Below are 18,951 nucleotides of genomic sequence, written 5' to 3'. Positions count from 1 at the left end.
TCAACACTGTCCATCATCACACGCATGTACTAGCCTGAAACTTAAAACAACGTCTAAGTACATCGGCAATGACTAGTAAATCACATATTTATGAAACCTTACAGCTATTTACAAAATCATATTTACATTCCTTAATCTACTGTGACTCAGCTGAAAACTTAAACTAGCAGCTTGGATTTTTCAGTTGATTAGATCATGATTAAATTGATTAAAATTAAATTGATTAATCAAAATTAATTACTTATTAGTTACAACTTCTTTAATGACCTTGGTCAATCAAAAGCATGGCAATCTAGCAAATCGTTAAATCTTACACTATATTTTACATACTGTACAAATTACCCATTGTGTGGTATTAATCGATCCTAGGTCGGTACAATTTCAAGTCTACAATGTTCCGTATACCTAATAGTTTTCCAGAGCTTGGATACTCTAAGCAATAAGCATTTGTGTGAGGTATACCAATGACTTTACATGGTCCATTATAAACAAACTTAAATTTAGAGATTTCATGGTCTATCTCGCTCGATTTCTCGTGAGCTTTTACAAGTACTAAGTCTCCGATTGCAAACTTAGCAAAACGCGCTTTAGCGTCATGACGACGTATGCGAGCATCGGCTTTTAGCTTCATTACTTCTCGCAAACGATCCTTTTTCACACCAATACTAATGTCAATCCGTGGAGGGAATTTGATTATCTCTTCCACTAAACTTTTACTTCTGTCATCCAACAGGATTTCCTCTGGAGAAAATCCCGTAGATTCATGTCTCAAGGTGTTCATAATTCTCTCAAATACTGCTACATATTTGCCCCATGCCCTATGGTTGTGATGGCAATAGGTACGGCAAAGTCGGCCTAGCTCGCGCATATACCTCTCAGCGGGATTCCCAGCCGGACAATAAGCTGAAATATGGATCACCTCGACCCCATTACTTTCCATGCCTTCATTCCACAACTTAGAAGTAAATTGTGCCCCATTGTCTGATAGAATCGCCTTGGGCTTACCAATATGAACAAAATAATCGTTCACAAGCTTGCTATAGACCGCTTTGGCTGTAGCTTTCCTAATCGGGTATAGTTTGATGAACTTGGAAAAAGCTTCTAGCACTACTAAAATGTAGGCAAAGTTTCCTGATGACTTGGGCAAAGGTCCGTACAAGTCCACGCACAGTAATTCAAAGGTGTCGTTAGGCCTTATACTTTGCATAGGACCACGACTCGTACAGTTGGTAACCTTCACCTTCTGACATAAATCGCAAGTTTTCACTCTGTCAGTAACGCGTTTTAACATGTTGTTAAAATGCGCTACTTCACTCAGCTTTTCCGTACATTTCTTAGGTCCACAGTGACCATACGCCAAATGGTAGTAGTCTATTATTTCCGTGACGTATTTGGTGGGCCAGCATACCCGCCAAATATTACTATCTTCACCCTTACGTATGTACAAGATATGACCGTATATCTTGTAATACTTCCTTAATTTTTCTCCTTCTGGACTCCTTGGGTCATATCGGGTTTTCACCATATTTAAACAACCGTCCTCGTTCTGATGACGACGTAGATTCTTACAGACGTTCATTATTAATTTACGTCCCTCAACTTCTTTAAAATAGTATAATTTGACCACTCCGTCTGACTCATCTTTCAATATCTCTTGATTAGACTCGGGCAACCGCGACAGCGCGTCCGCTACGCAATTGTCGATCCCTTTTACGTAACAGATGTCATAGTTAAATTGCTGTAAATACAGCGACCACCTAGTCAGTCTTTCGTGAAGTAGTTTACAATTCTTCAGATAAGTGAGCGCCTTATGGTCCGTATGAATAATCACCTTACGGTCCCAGAGGTAGCCCTTGAACTTCTTGAATCCCCACACGATAGCGAGACACTCTTTCTCAGAAATCGTGTAGTTTCGCTCACTTTTTGATAAAGTTCGACTCGCGAACGCTATCGTCCGGTGTTCCTTATCCTCTCCTTTACCAACTTCTTGGAACAGTTCTACCTCCACCCCGTAATTCGACGAATCCGTTCCCAGATGGAAGGGTAGCGATAAATCAGGATGAAATAGTATGTTAGATCTTAACAACTCGTCTTTTAATCTCTCGAAAGCGGCCTGACACCCGTCAGTCCACACAAACGGAACGTTTTTGCGTAAGAGGTTATTCAAATTTTCATCATTAAATACTTGTCCTTTTACAAATTTACGGTAAAATCCTGATAACCCTAGAAAACTTTTTAACTGTTTTCTAGACTTGGGTGGAGGACAATTCCTTATTGCCTCTAGTTTCTCTGGGTCCTTCGTAATACCAGCAGTGGTAATTACATGCCCTAAAAATTTCAGTTCCTGCTTCACAAATTCGCATTTCTTTAGCTTTATAGTCATTCCGCCACGGCGCAATGCTCTAAAAACTTCATCTAACAGGTCACAATGGTCATGCCAAGTGGCATTCGCCAACAATAGGTCGTCAACATATACAGTTAATCTTGAACTCAAAGCCGGTCGTAGCACTTTATCTAGGGCCCTGATGAATACGGACACAGATATATTAAGTCCAAACGGCAGTACTCTATACTGATAACACCTGCCCGCAAACAAGAAGGCGGTGTATGGCCTAGACTCTTCTTCGAGTACTATTTGCCAGTAACTAGCCGTCAGATCGAGGCTAGTCATGAACTTAACGTCATGAAAACGTTGCAAAATCTCCTCCATACTCTCTGGTCTGTCTGTTTCACGTTGAACGACCCTATTCAACGTGCGTGCGTCAATCACAATACGCACACTACCATCCCGTTTTGCTACAATGACCAAACCGTTATTGTATGGACTCGTACTTCTTTCAATCACTCCCCATTCGATCATCTTATCTATCTCTCGTTGCACTGCTTCCTTTTTGGACAGCGGTATAGCATACGGTCTCACGAAGAATGGTTCGTGCGGAATTACATGCAACTTGCATTTATATTCTTCCACAAGTCCCGGTTTGTCTGAAAACACACTCTTATTCCCCATTATTACTTCATACAGGCCTCGTCTTTGTTAGTGTGTTACGTTTGACACACCGTCTACAATACTTTCCAATTCACTTTCTACACTATTGTCAATGCAGAGATTCCTCACATTACAGTAGTTCAAATTCATACCTACATCAATACCATCCGGCCAGTTAACAATGTGTATAGGCTGGTATTGCCTATGCACACCGTCTCCTGCCTCGTCAAAACTAACTACTATTGTTTTATCTTGTGACGTACATGTCAAAGTTTTGCTTTCGCAATTAATCACTGCACGGAACTTTAATAGCCGATCTAACCCAATAATTACTTCCGTAGTTAAGTCTGGCACGACGACAAACTCTTGTTCAAATCGTGCACCACATATCTCGAAGTTGACAAAAATCTGTTTTGTGACCGGTTTACTGGCCTTCCCAGTAGCACCGATAATTTTCACTCCTGTTACTGGCATAACTACGATGCCAGGTCTGTCTTTCAGTAACTCAAATATTTTCCCAGATACAGCACTCAATTCTGCACCGGTGTCAATCAACACGTTTAGTTGTAGGTCGTGCATATTAACAGACACTACTATCTGTCTACACTTGTCCTCGACTGTTTCTTTATTTTCCCACAATAAATCCTCGTCTATATCCAGGTCATTCCAGAAAAAACCATCCGGCTTTGATCGCAAATCCGGCTTATCTGGCGGCTTTTTCAGCCTCTGTTCACATACAGTTTTAATTTCAACACGTTTGTCCTGAGGCTTAGTCTGTAGCTTCGCCTCCAATACCGAAACCTTTTCCTGTAACTCGTCAACTAGTGAGTGTTGCTTTGCTATCGATTCACTAATTGTCACCTTAGTTGATTCCTCTTTGGTCAGATTGATCTCATCTGCCAATCTACCTGGAGGAATGTGCCCAGTAGTATCTGCAATTACTTCCTCTGGATCTGCGCAACCCACACTGTTACCGTCTGACCGTACAACGTCAGCTCTAACCTCATACACGCTGTAATCTATGTGCTTTTCTACCAATCGTGTCCGGCTATCACTAAAATTTTCGTAATCTTTCTCCTTAATACTCTCGCAATGTTTAAACTGGAGGTTTGCGTCGGATGGGTCGGCTACTTCTACCACTACGACTTTCGGTAAGGTCTGCCGGTTAGGGCCAGAACTTTCCGTTACTACTTCAACATCCAACTCTTGTGGGACGAGACACGACGAATCTTGCTCGTGCTCCCCATTAACATCAACTATTTCTAGTAAAGTCTGCCGGTTAGGGCCAGAACTTTCTATCATTTCACAAACACTATCTTCCTGCGGGACGAGACGCGGAAAATCCTGCACGCGCTCCCCATAAACACTTCTCCCATACAGGCCCCTATAATCTCTTAGTTCGTCGTATAAGCGACCGAACTGCCTTAACCAGACCTCATCCCTCTCTGCATCCCCTCGCTCGATGACGGACGTTTTATCCGACATCTGATCTTCTCTCAACACTTGCGAATCATTCTTAAACTCAATCTCCAGTTCCGCTGTGGGTATTACAGCTGCCACTTTATAATCGATTTCCGAACACTACTTAAATTGTTCTCACTGACAGTGAATGTATTTTCTACCGCCGTGTCTACAGCTGATCTACTACTTGTGGGCGCACTCCTTTCTCCTAACACTGGCACACTCTCCCGCCGTTGATTATTCCATACGGAATTTTCATAACGACGATACCTCGGTTTTCTACTGTTATTGGGCCGCCAAAATTTCTCCACGCCCGGTCGGCCCCTCACCGGCGCGGCTAATGGTTTCCCTGTCTCGTCCCAGCAGATACGCTCCCCGGATGCTGCTGAGGCGGCTGATCACACCCTCTGGCGTTATTACTATTCTGTGAAGCCCGTATCACGTTAGTATGATACTGGTTTCCGTCATTCCTGTTATTATTTGCATTGTACCGATTGTTATTACGGTCCGAACCATTATTGTTATTGCTGCCATGGTTGCGGTATGCATTATTCCCATGCTTATCGTTGTTGTGGTTGCTGTGGTACCCGTTGTTGTTACCACGGCCTCTACCACTGTCGCGAGTATTGCGCCAATTGTCCTCGTCCTCCACTCTTTCCAGGATATCATTTATTGTCCTGTAATTGCTTCCTACGTAGCGTTTTGTATCATCTGGAAGCTTCTTGTAGAGTTCCCAGACTATTTCGGATTCCGTGCGGCGATCACGCAAATATTCCAACTTGCGGATCCAGCCCTCACAAAACTCCTTCATCGAACCGCGCGAATTCGCATCGAAAGGCCTCGATACGACAAATTCGCGCCAGACACTTTGCTGTTTTTGCTCTGACCAGTATTCAGCCAGAAACAAATTTTTAAATTCGTCAAAAGTCAGGTTCGTAATGTTGAGGTTTAAGCCCCAACGCTTGGCATCACCAGCCAACACATCAATAATCGCATTAATTTTTCTCTCATCAGTCCATGATCTGGGTAAAACTCTTTCACAATTCTTAATGAAATCCGTCGCGTGTATACCGCCTTTTTTCAAGGGGTCGAACCGCTCCTCTTTCGTCAACAATTCCGAACTATTTGCATAGATTGGCACATAGCTCTGTTTTTCGTCAAGTTTCTTTTCTAATTCCGACACTCTCGTAATTACTTGGCAAGTGGTTGTCGCAAGCGTTTCTACTTCCCTTTTTTTTTCTTCGCAGGTATTAGCCTGCTTCGTCACTTTGGTATCTACTTCGGATACTAAAGCCTTTAAAGTTTCCACCTTCTTTTGATCCTCTTTTTTCACTAATTGAATTTGTTCCGTCACCTTATTCTCGATGATCGGAGCAACTGATTCTCCTACACTTTTCTCGATTCTGCTAATTTCGGAATAAAAACGAGTATTTATGCTCGCAATTTCCGCCTGAACGCCTATCATTTCCTGTTTAAGATTACCGATTTCGGTATTAATTACAACAATATCTTCTTTGATTTTATCAACTTTTGTGTTAACAATTCCAACATTGTTGCAAACAACGTTAATAGCTTTGTTCTGATTGTCTAGCATCCGTTCAATTTTTTCAGCCTGAGCTTCTTGCTTGGCAGCCTGAGCTTCTTGCTTGGTAGCCTGATCTTCTTGCTTGGCCGATTGACTCTTGATTTCGTTAATCAAAACATTCAATAAATCAGTTAAATTCCCGGAAACTACCGGTTTTACTTCCGTAGCGGCTTCCTCTTTAATTGTCCCCCCGTATTCGTCATCAAGGGATTCAGATTTGATTTTCACTTCCGATTCCGAAACATTTTCTAAAGTTTGGAATTCCATTTCTGCTCTTTGTTGCGTTTCGGCGGTCGCGTCTTTCATGCTAGCCGCCTGCCCCTGAACAATGGGTACCGCGGTGCGCTTTTCCCACTGTTCGACCGATTGTTCCGTATCCACCAAATTTTGGCAATTGTTGCCTTCACTCATTTTAATAATTTTCAATATAAATGCCAAATCTCAAATATAATTAGGATTACTCCCACCACTTATTCTCGCTGACGTAACGGCCTGTACGTAACCAGTACTTTGTTACGAGATTTGCACCATACAAAATTCGTGTCCAGAACAACCTCAAATCCGAAGATTGTCCTGTCACCAGGTCGCCACGTGTAACCTCCCCCTCACTTATCGACCTTAATGACAGTGAAAAATTAAACCGCGTAATGGAAATTTGGGAAAAGCAATCGTCACCGAGGTTAATTTGTCGGTAAAGAGGGAGGAAAGGTTTACATCTAAATGAAAGGAAAAATGCTAATGAAACTGGTGGAAATTAATTTTGAAATAGGGGTAAAGTTAATAAAGAAAGTAAATGTGCGGCCGTTACGTTAACAATCAACTAGCGGTAATTAGATATTTGAGATTTGGGGGAAATTACGGTCGCCAGTCCTAAGGACAATTACTATAGTAACTGAAAAAGAAAGATTATTACACATATAATTAGCACTAGAAGCGTGGCAACTGAAGGTTGACAAGTGTAGTGTGAAAACTGAAAGTTTGTCAGGAGTAATAAATTTCGCTACACTTAATTTAGCAAAAGAATTAATAAAACCGGAAAATCGAAAGTTAATTTAGTGACTTAGGTTAATAGTGAACTTTGTTTCTGAAGCACATCGAAATTCAGTAAAATACGTAAAATACGGTTAGTCTTGGACTACCTCAACAATCATTTCAAAAGCTACTTGAATCTATGCAATTTAGAAATAAGAGATTTAACTTTGAACTTGAATTAAATGATTCTGAACAATTAACAATAGTAAAATTTAGTACGTACCAAGCTGAGCTGCAGTCACAGGTAAGCTAAAATATGGTAACAAAACTAGCACTCTTAATGTGTGCTTGTGTAATCTAAGTATTGTAGCCAGCTATGAATACTTTAACTGAACTTTGAAATTAAAGCAGTGAAATGGAATTATGCTGGCGTTTGAATTTCAACGACACTCGGGTTCATTTCGGAAAAGGAAGGGACCCTGCTTGGTAATGCAATTGGGACAATGAGCAACAAAGCTTCATGCTAAGTAGCTGTAATTTTGTGATGCAACAATTTTAACAGTTTGAAAAGCTGAGGTCTGCCATACAGTTCTAAAACTTTACGTGCTTCCAGTCTTCCTTGTTAGTTGATTGAAGGTTTGAAGCCGTCGATCGAGGATGTGGCGACAGTCACTCATTGTCGGCCGTCGCTGTTGCAGAAGCTGGATGTTGGCGCGCCTTCTTCTCGACACGGTCACCAGACGAAACGGGCTCTTGATGTGCGCCAGTTAATGCTTCCCGTCCGCGACACCATGTCAGAAACTATCATCGCAAGTCGAGCGCAATTACATGCTGCCAAACCCCGAAAGCGCGGCAACTCGCGGGAGCTTCACACCACACACCTGCTCCACTCGCTACTCCAGCCAGTCTCTCCAATGCTCTGCCCGCGCTCCACGCGGCAGAGTTAACACTACCAAAGATCCTACACACTTTGATTCTTCACACGACCTATCAATGTAATCGTTCGATAGCAGTTTTCCCTAGGCCAGACCCAGCGTAAAAATACAAATAATCTTTACACAACAAACCAATTATACATCGACATAAATGCATATATATACAAATAGTAAAACAATTACAATATACAAAGACACAGAAACGTCATATATTCAGGTAACAAAAATAAGGAAAACAAATTATAGTACAATAGATGGAAATAGGAGGATATGCATTTCCGGCGTTACAAGATCAGCTAACATCAATGCCTTAACCCATATGTATACAGTTATGCTGATTGTTAATCTGGATGGTAAACTGACTGGAAAGTTATTTACTGTGCTGCAAGAAATTGGAGGTGCTCTGGCCCCCTATGATTTTTTCTCATGTGCATGGTCTTGCAAGAGCAGTAGGGCATATTTACATAACAGCAAGTAAGAGTGGGAAAATGGGTGTAAGATAACTGCAACTGTAGTATGAGCACTGCGTTTGGCCAATAACTGTTCAGAATAACTTGCTTTTGTTTGATTACTGGTCTGCATATAAAACTCATACTCCTTTAGAGTAAATTAACCCTCCTGAAAAGTGTGTGACATTGCCATTCATACCACCTGGAACCGCTGGACAAATTCAGCTGCTGTACGTTTGTTTTTTCTATGCCCATAAAACATTTTATTGCACTACCTGCAACTACACTTTAAAGGATAACCAGTTTCAGGATAGTCTCCACAACAGACTGTTTCACATAGTTCTCACTACCCTGTTATATCAGTATGATTGTATAAGCATTCCTTAAGAGTGAACGCCTAGCTGAACATCTTGCACCATTTGTAATTTCCAAGGGGTTCACCTTCAATATGGATAGTATGGACCCTTGCGATCACTGTGGCGTGTCATTCTTCGTTTGTTGTTTATGGTGCAAGTTAATGATTTGTTTTGTACATTTATGGAATATCGACAGTGTCCATTTTGTGAAGTGTAATACATACATCCCCTAGAAGATTGATCTCTGCACATCCCAGACACTCATTTGCTGTTGCCCTCTTGATGCACATTATGAGCCATTAGCAACTAATATTTTTTCTTTCATAATTGTTAATACAGCACTGTCAAATCAGCCCTGCTAAAGAGTGAACTTGAAACTTTGCTCTTGAGCGGTTTCTTATTAGCTCCTTATTAGAGTTGGTCATTTCCCTTTAACATGTGGCTTTCTGCTACGTCATGAAGAGCCCCCCCCCCCCAGGGTATCACAGATGTGGAACACAGCTATCGATATGACATATTTTAATTCAGTGTGTTCTATATGATGACCTGAGGACAATTCAGGGTCTCCCACAGGACCTACCCTGTATTTTGAAATGATAGGGAGGTGAGTGTGGTTCATGTTTTAAGATTTTGTGTGATGTCAGGACCTCTTCCCAAAATATTGAGTGAGCTATTTTAATGTGTCAGTGTCTCTCGTCACCTGTTATTTCTAAGCAGTCACCCAGCCACAGTTATATATCCCCATTTAACTGTGTTTGTCCCGGTATTTGATCCTTTATTTTGTCTAGTTATGCTGTTGTATTTCATCTGACTTTTATTGTTGGTATTTTATGATTCTCACCATATCAGAGTTGTCTTTTAAATTCTTGTATGAAAATACAACTTGAATTTCCAATTTATTATTATTATTTTTAATAGATTTTCACCACATTTGTCTGTATTTAATTCAAGCAAGGGAACTGATGACCTTGCTGTTTAGCACCTCAACCCCCAAATCATTATCATCATCAAAACATCAGGTCCAGACTTTTTCAATCTGGAAACATGATTTTTAATAAATCTAAAATTATTTGTACTTTGATTTATTTAGGTCACAGTTGTTGTATAATATACGCAGTCAACCGATGTAGACTGTCATGAGTCATCTTCAGATCTTTTCAGCATAGTTATGGTGTAACACATCATTATTTTCATTGTATCTGCAGTAAAACTTTTATAAGTACAGCAGATTATCACATTAGACTTAGAAACCAGTGATACATGTGATTAGAGAAAGTTGTAGAATTTTACCACATCTAGGGAGATAAGTGTTCTCCTATCCCATTTGTACTAGACCCTATGGAAAAGGTGGACACTCAAGATGACCTGCAGTGGAAATCAGTGCAGTGTTCCAGCATCATACAGACTAGTCTTATATGGCTCCATGTGATTCGGAATGGGTTTTTATAGCTTTTACAAATGTTGGACCTAATGATATTGCTGCTGCTATTGCTGGAAATATATCGTACATTATTCTTGTCTCAGTATTGGCTCTGTTGATTATAGTCTCTTGTACTTTCTTCTTTCATTTAGTATTTGGCTGTATATCAATAGGTGCATGTTTCACAAGTCTGTGTCAGAATCAAACAGCTATTCAGTGGCATCAAGTGTAGTTCCCAAAATATTTGAGCACTTCCTTGTGTATTTCCTGTTAGAGAATAGTTCAGTGATCTTCTCTATTGTTTGTACTGTTAGTCTACATTCACATTCTGGTGTATCAACCTTCGTTAGTCACTGTCCTCACCCATCCAACTCCTTCCCTGCTCCCATTCCAGCACTATACAGCCATCATTCCACCATCATACCCAGTCTTTTTATTTATTTCTCTTTATTTCTCTCTATTTCTCTTCTTTTCCACTACTTTCTCCCCTCCCTCCACACCTCTCCCCTGCCCTTCGTCTAACCTGCAGCAATTCACTGTCTGACATCCCCACCATACTATCCCTCCCCCTCCCTGCCCCACCCTCCTCCTTACCCCCAGCCAGTTGCCACTCCCATCATGCACTGGTGCTGCCGTTCACAGGTGGTTTCAGTTGGCTGAGACTGCTTTTTGTTGTGCCTATCTGCAACTCAGCATCTCTGCTATATGGTGAGTAGCACATTTCCTTCTCATAATATTGTTTCATTCCTTCCTGGATTTTCCATTGTTTAATAAAATCAAAATACTGTTACATAAAAATAATGGTAATCATTGGCCTTGTATGGCTATGGCGCTTAATGCTCAGTCATTACCTTGCTTCCTTGGAGAACAGAGCTTCCACAACACTTATATATTTACCTTGTAGCATATTACATTACTGTCATATTTCTGCTAAGTTTCAGGTAAGGCATTCATAAAATTTTATTGCTCATCATTCAGTCAAGCAGTTTATTGAAAGTGAATGGACCGGTTAACACAGATGAGTCAGTATATCTCTATTTTTCAGATGCTTCAAGAGCCAGCAGCATTTGCTACAGCTGTTCAGGGCTTGTTATCAGCACAACGCCAGGCACTAGCAGCTCGATCAGCTGCTGGCGGTGAGCACCTTTGTTTCCTAGGCTCTGGCCGTGTCGAAGAAGACCAGTACACTCACATGGTTGTTGCTTCTTTCTTACAGAAGCACACTAGTTTTGTGAGCATGCTCACTGGAGGATACCAAGGTGATCACCAAAATTAATTGCCTTTAATTTATTTTTTAGCTTTAATGAGAAACCACCACCATTTTTCATTTGTTGGTGTTATTTCAGCTCTTTGTAAGCATAATATATTGTACAGCAACAGCTACAGCTGATTTCTTTTTCACATACTAAGGTCACTCAATCTGTATGTCGCTTGCTGTGTTCCTTGATGTGCAGCTTCTTTTTTATGAGATACATTTGGAATCCATCGTACTTCCATATATGTTCAACAACAATAATCGGCCTTGTTCAGATAGAATTCTTGAACTATCTTGACCGTCAAGGACTTCATGGTGCTGAGCCTAAACACATCTGAATTGTTCTGTTATGATTGAGAAATATTTTTACTTGGAATACATTTCCCAACTTGCACCTGATGCACATTTTTCAGCTTGAAGGGCATTCTTTGCTGAATTTGGTTGGTTGCATCAGAAGGAAACAATTGAAATAAAACCTTTAAATGGAACAGTTTGAAATGAACAGATCTAACAATAAAAAAAAAAATGAGAGAATTACTTAGTTTTTAACTATAGTCCTATATTCCAGAGATTGTGTTCAAAGTAAAGGTTCCATAGATTTTGAATAGTGGTTGCATTATCATCTCAGTGACTAGAGTGAAGTAATGGTTCTGGTCACTTTATAGTTGATGTTAGTACTGTAGTACAATAATCTTTCTTAATATTAAGTTATTACACTGTATTGCACTTAAGTGAAATGTACTTTCTACATCCCAGAGATCTCTCTGTACAGGATCCACATAATATATAGATCTAAAGGAATTGATAAAATTGTAGGTAAAGTATTGAAACAATGTAAACACCAGGTTGAAAAGTCAGCGTTATAAGGAACAAGATTGCCAGTCACTGTTGAGGTGACACGTTGTGTTGCAGACTGGCACAACAAAAAGACTGTTGCAGATTTAACTTACAGCCAAAGCCTTTCTCAGAAAAGGAAACACACACATATTCATTCACACAAGCAAGTACACGTCACACACACATGGCTGCCATCTCCGGCAGCTCAGACAGGAATGCATTCCTAATTTAGGACACTGTATGAAAGAGCATCAGAGGGTAGATAGGAGATAAGAAAGATAGAATTTTCCAAGTTAGAGCTGTATTGAATGTTAAGCCAGCCAACCAAAATGTAGCGTATTTCAAGAATCCAGATTGACAAGATAAACAGTATCTATTTATGGGTTAGTTCAGATGGATATTTCTGATGTGCAAAGACTGGTTTGATACATTTTTAAGTGCTTGTCAGTTTAGAGTTTTGTTCACAGATGACAAAGATACAGCTACATCTATACTCTGCGAACCACCATGAAGTGCATGACAGAGGGTATGTCCCATTGTACCAGTTATTAGACGTTTTTCCCAATCCATTGACATATGGACATGATTGTCTGAATGCCTCTGTGCATGCTGTAATTATTCACATCTTGTCCTCGTGATCCCTTTGTGAGTGATACATAGGGGGCTGTAGTATATTCCTAGATTCATCATTTAAAGCTGGTTCTTGAAACTTTGTTAGTAGACTTTCTCCGTACAGTTTCTTGAAGAGTCAGCCATTTCAGTTTTGTCAGCATCCCTCCTTCGGGTCAAACAAACCACTGACAGTTTTTGCTGTATATTTTCAATCTCCCCTGTTACTCCTATTTGGTACAGGTCCCACACACTTGCGCAATATTCTAGAATGGGTCACATGAGTGATTTGTAAGCAATTTTCTTTGTAGACTGATTGCATTTCCCCAGTGTTCTACCAATAAACCGAAGCCGATTCCAGCTGTGGCTCATTGATATTGTAGTCACAGGATGCTATGTTCTTTCTTTTTGTGAAGTAAATACTTTTTCATTTCTGAACATTTGAAGCAAGTTGTCAATCTTCACACCACTTTTAAATTTTACAAGATCTGACAGAATAATTGTGCAGCTTCTTTCAGAGAGTACTTCATTATAGATAACTGCATCATCTGCAAAATGTCTGAGATTGCTATGAATATTGCCTGCAAGGTCATTAATATATGACATGAACAGCAAGGTTTCCAACACACTTCCCAGGGATGCACTCGAAGTTACTTCTATATCTGACAATGACTCTCCATCCAAGATTAAGTGTTGCATCCTCCCTACCAAAAGTCTTCAATCCAGTCACTAATTTTACATGATTATCTATATGATAGTAGTTTTGACAATAAGCTTAGGGATGTTACTGAGTCAAATGCTTTTCAGAAATCAAGAAATACTGCATCTACCTGACTGTCTTGATCCAAAGCTTTCAGTATGTCATGTGAGAAAAATGTAAGTTGGGCTTCACATGACCGATGTTTTCGGAATCCATGCTGGTTGGAATTGAGGAGGTTGTTCTGTTCGAGGTACCTCATTGTGTTTCAGCTCAGAGTATGTTATAAGATTCTACAACAAATCAGTGTCAAGGATACTAGATTGTAGTTTTGCAGATCACTTCTACTACCCTTCTTGTAGAAGGGTGTTACTTGTGGTTTTTTCCAAGAACTGGGCACAGTTTCCTGTTCGAGGGATCTACGATAGATTATAGTTAGAAGAGGGCTAGAATCTGATAAGGATTTCATAGGGCCCTGGAACTTTGTCCAATTTCAACAAATTCAGATTTTTCTCAACACCACTGACACAGCCTACTTATTTCACTCATCTTTTCAGTGGTATGAGGATTAAATTATGGCAACTCTCCTGGGTTTCCCTTTGTAATGGAACATTTGAAAACAGTTAAGCACTTCAGCTTCTGCTTTCCTACTCTCAATTTCAGTTTCTGTCTCATTCACTAGGGACTCAGCTCTAACTTTGGTGCCATTAATAGCCTTTACATGTGGGCAGAATTTCTCTGGGTTTTGTGAAAGATCATTTGATAATATTCTGCTATGGTAGTTACTGAAGGCTTCACATACTATCCCTCTTGACAGCTAAATGCGTTTCATTCAGTGTGTGTGTCTATAGTCCTCAGTGAGATATGACACTTAATTTTTTATCTAGTTTATTGAATGTATATATCTTTCTGCTTGTTTTATTTGTCATTTTGTACTTTGGTAATTATTGTTGCCACAACTGCCTCACGGTCACTGATACCATTTTTGATGTGGACGTCCTCAAAGAGGCCAGGTCTATTTGTTGCCGTTGGATGCAATGTATTTCCATCACGAGTGGCATTCGGAACTATCCGTTGTAGGTAGTTTTTAGAGAAGGCATTTAGTAATGTTCACAGGAATTTCTTATCACACCCACCTCTAACAAAACTGTTATTTTTCCAATTGTCTGGATGATGGGGAACTTACTTACAAGCGAACTGACGTTTCGTCTAAAGTTTTCAGTTACATCAGCTGATCAAGTTTGGTGGGTGATAGAAGGATCCAGTTATCATTTTATGCCCATCCCTGAGGTACATTTCGTATTTAAGATTGAAAAGTACAAACAGCAAATGATCTGCTGTGTTTTCTTGGTAATAGGTTTTTGATTTGCAAGTTGTTTGACTTTGGTTTTTCAGAATATTCATTACTTGTGATATGAACATTTTATTTAACCAGATAATTATTATTTCTAGCTGTCCACGAATTTCTGAGAGAAGACTTGAACCAGTATTTAGAAGACCACAATACAGAGAGCTGTCTTGTTTGCGCACCCAGCACAGAGAAGAAGGCATCTGAAACTGTTCGCCCAAATTCGAGTTCATCAGATCTCTTTGGCAAGATCAGGTATGTACCAGTGCTCACTACAGATCTGCTTAAACAGCCTTTAATTTTGTTTGATTGTAGGTGTTGTGGTCTTCATTCCAAACACTGCTTTACTGCAGCTCTCCACACTAGTGCATCTTGTTAAAGACAGCAGCCAATGTCCTGTTTGATCTTGATTGCAATAGTCAGGCCTTTGTCTCCCACTACAGTCCTCCTCTCCCCTTTTCTCACTCCCCCCTCCATTGTCAAATTAACTATTCTTTGATGATATTTATGGAATATTCCATTGGTTCTTGGAGAAACATAAACATATTAACAACTTGAATACACAATATTAATGTTCCACAATAATATTTATTTAATAATTCATTATGAATCTTTGCTATTGTCAGATAACTTAATACTAAACAGGTAGTCCACTCAACTTCGGTGAGAGTTCATAGCTGTATAAAACTGTTTTTCAAAATTTGTGACATTTTACGATTATGTCTATGCAAAAACACAAGCATAATGTAATACCCAGAGAAACTCTGAACAAATAAATCTTATATTACAGTATATTCATGATTAAAAGTTTGAATGTATCAGCCAAATATGTTGTTTGAGTAAGTAATGGCACAGACTACTATGTTATATGGACAAACTGGTGAACATGATGAACAGGCGGTAAAACAGGCAGGGGGGAGGGGGGGGGGGGGGGGGGAAGGAGTCTATGAAATGTGAGTGTGGACCAGTTATAACAAGCATATTATTTAATAATGAAAGAAATATTAACTGGCAGCTGATGATTTAGTAAAGGTGAATAATGCAACTGTGTTTAGTCACTATGGACCAGACTTCAAGTAATGTTAATTTTCTGCCTTTGGTTCCTGTGTAGAACATCACATTTAATATCATATAAATGGCCTTCATTCATAGCATATTCAGCAAAGGTGGAATATTATAGTCTTGAACTCCTTTCACACTCAGTCAGCCTAGTAGTTCTAGCCCTATGTGATCGACCTACATATAATTTGCCACACAGATTGCAGGAAATTGTATAAATTCCACTCTGTTCTAAAGGAGGAATCTTATCTTTACTGTCAAACAGTGTGGACAACAGTATTCCTAGTTTCAAAAAGCTGGAGTATATAACCTTGATTTTAGTTTCTAGGGAAGTATCTGTGAAATGGTTCAAATGGCTCTGAGCACTATGGGCCTTAACAGCTGTGGTCATCAGTCCCCTAGAACTTAGAACTACTTAAACCTAACTAACCTAAGGACATCACACACATCCATGCCCGAGGCAGGATTCGAACCTGCGACCAGTATCTGTGAAGTCTTGCCTACATATAGCATGGGTTCCATTTGTTGTCATTGTGGTTTAGTGCTGTTTGAGGAGGATAAAGAAGTGTAAACTTCATTTTATTGTGGTGTGAATTCAAATGTTGAAAAAAAAATTATTTAATTGTCTGATGGTAAGTGTGCTCATGGACCGGTAGCACAAAATAATGAAATAATTGCCCGCATCTCGTGGTCGTGCGGTAGCGTTCTCGCTTCCCACGCCCGGGTTTCCGGGTTCGATTCCCGGCGGGGTCAGGGATTTTCTCTGCCTCGTGATGGCTGGGTGTTGTGTGCTGTCCTTAGGTTAGTTAGGTTTAAGTAGTTCTAAGTTCTAGGGGACTTATGACCACAGCAGTTGAGTCCCATAGTGCTCAGAGCCATTTGAACCATTTTTTGAATGAAATAATTTTTTTCAACATTTGCATTTACATCACAGTTTGTAGACCTCATGACTGACATTAGTAAGCAACAGCATTGTTGTTGTTGTTGTTGTTGTGGTCTTCAGTCCTGAGACTGGTTTGATGCAGCTCTCCATGCTACTCTATCCTGTGCAAGCTTCTTCATCTCCCAGTACCTACTGCAACCTACATCCTTCTGAATCTGCTTAGTGTATTCATCTCTTGGTCTCCCTCTACGATTTTTACCCTCCACACTGCCCTCCAATGCTAAATTTGTGATCCCTTGATGCCTCAAAACATGTCCTACCAACCAATCCCTTCTTCTAGTCAAGTTGTGCCACAAACTTCTCTTCTCCCCAATCCTATTCAATACCTCCTCATTAGTTACGTGATCTACCCACCTTATCTTCAGCATTCTTCTGTAGCACCACATTTCGAAAGCTTCTATTCTCTTCTTGTCGCAACAGCATTAACTTAAATTATATGTGAAAGTAACTTCTTCACACACAGTAATACCTGTCAATTCTCAGTATCCCACAACAGACTTGCAGCCTCCTGCTCCATTGTGCACTGCGTGCTGTTTGTATCACAAACCGAACTAGATTTTGAAAATGAATTGGAAATAACTAAAGAAATAGTATACAGCAATGTTTATACTTGTACCCTGATTCAGCTTTTTTCATTAGGAATATTGTTGCTAGAATGGAATTTACAGGATTTCCTGCAATCTGTATGGCAAATTATATGTAGGTCAGTCAGGTAGGGCCGGCCGCTGTGGCCAAGCAGTTCTAGGTGCTTCAGTCCGGAACCGTGCTGCTGCTACAGTCACAGGTTTGAATCCTGCCTTGGGCATGGATGTGTGTGATGTCCGTAGGTTAGTTAGGTTTAAGTAGTTCTAAGTCTAGGGGACTGATGACCTCAGTTAAGTCCCATAGTGCCCAGAGCCATTTGAACCATTTTAATCAGGTAGGACTATAACTAAACATGAAATGAGTTGGAGACTGTAAGATTTCATCTTTGGTGAATGTGCTATGTTTGAATTTCATTTATGTGATATTAAGTATTATGATCTCCACACAGGAAGTTGGAAAACTGACATTAATCAAAATTCTGGCTGTTAATAAACACCAGTCAGAGAATCCTGATCTAGTTGTTAATGGCCAGTGTCGTTAATGGCCAGTCATAGTTTCACTACTCTCCCTTACTAAAGTAACAGCAGCCAGTTAATATAGTGCTCTCACCAGCAGATAATATGCGGGTTATTCCCCCCCCCCCCCCCCAAAACACACACACACACACACACACACACACACACACACACACACACACACACACACACACACACATCTTTTTTACTGCCTGTTCATAACATTCACCAGTTTGTCCATATGACATAGTAGTCTGTGCCATTAATCACTTGAACAACATATTCTGCATATAAATTCATACTTTTAATCTTTGAATACACTGTAATATAAGACTTATTTCTTCGGAGCCTTTTGGTATTACATTATGCTTGTGCTTTTGTATCGATGTAGTCTTAAAATGTCACATATCTTTGGAAAGCAATCTTCATAAGGCCATGAACTCTTGCTGAAGGTATCTGACAATGTCCTAGGTTCATAACAAACTATTAAATAAGTATTATTGTGGAACATTAATAATATGCATTCAAGTTTTTAATATTCATGTTAACAGAATCTTCCGTTGTTTCTGTTGTTTGCAAACATTGTAACTTCTTTGGTGACAATACTCAGTAAATGCCTGAAGATGGCCTTGTAAGCCGGAAACCAGTTAACACAATAAAAGTAATATTGTAGAACAAAAGCAAACTGGTGCTTTTCATTTATTTTTAATATTCTTTGATGCTTCAGGCTATGTCCTATCAATGTTTCACATCTTTTCGTCAAGTTGTGCCATATACCTCTTTTCACCCTATTTCACTGTGGTACTTGCTGATTAGTTACTCCATCTATCCTTTACCCAACTAATTTACAGTGTTCTTCTGTAACTGCACATTTCAAAGTTTCTGTTACTCTTTTTATCTGCACTGTTTACCTCCATCTTTAACTTCCATATAAGT

The 18,951-nt window shown here is 39.8% G+C and overlaps 1 protein-coding gene across 1 annotated transcript in view; it reads left to right on the top strand.

Annotated features, from left to right (window-relative positions):
- LOC126195385 (TBC1 domain family member 23) overlaps positions 1-18,951 on the top strand; it is a 242,644-nt gene that overhangs the window by 131,342 nt on the left and 92,351 nt on the right. Inside the window, exons 8-9 of the mRNA XM_049933975.1 lie at positions 11,213-11,426; positions 15,018-15,168. Of these exons, the coding sequence (XP_049789932.1) occupies positions 11,213-11,426; positions 15,018-15,168 (365 nt within the window). The remainder of the gene's footprint in view (positions 1-11,212; positions 11,427-15,017; positions 15,169-18,951) is intronic.

This window comes from Schistocerca nitens, chromosome 7 (genome assembly GCF_023898315.1).
Source record: "Schistocerca nitens isolate TAMUIC-IGC-003100 chromosome 7, iqSchNite1.1, whole genome shotgun sequence".
Classification (NCBI taxonomy): Eukaryota; Metazoa; Arthropoda; class Insecta; order Orthoptera; family Acrididae; genus Schistocerca; species Schistocerca nitens.
This window is presented reverse-complemented; position numbering and strand designations above follow the sequence as displayed.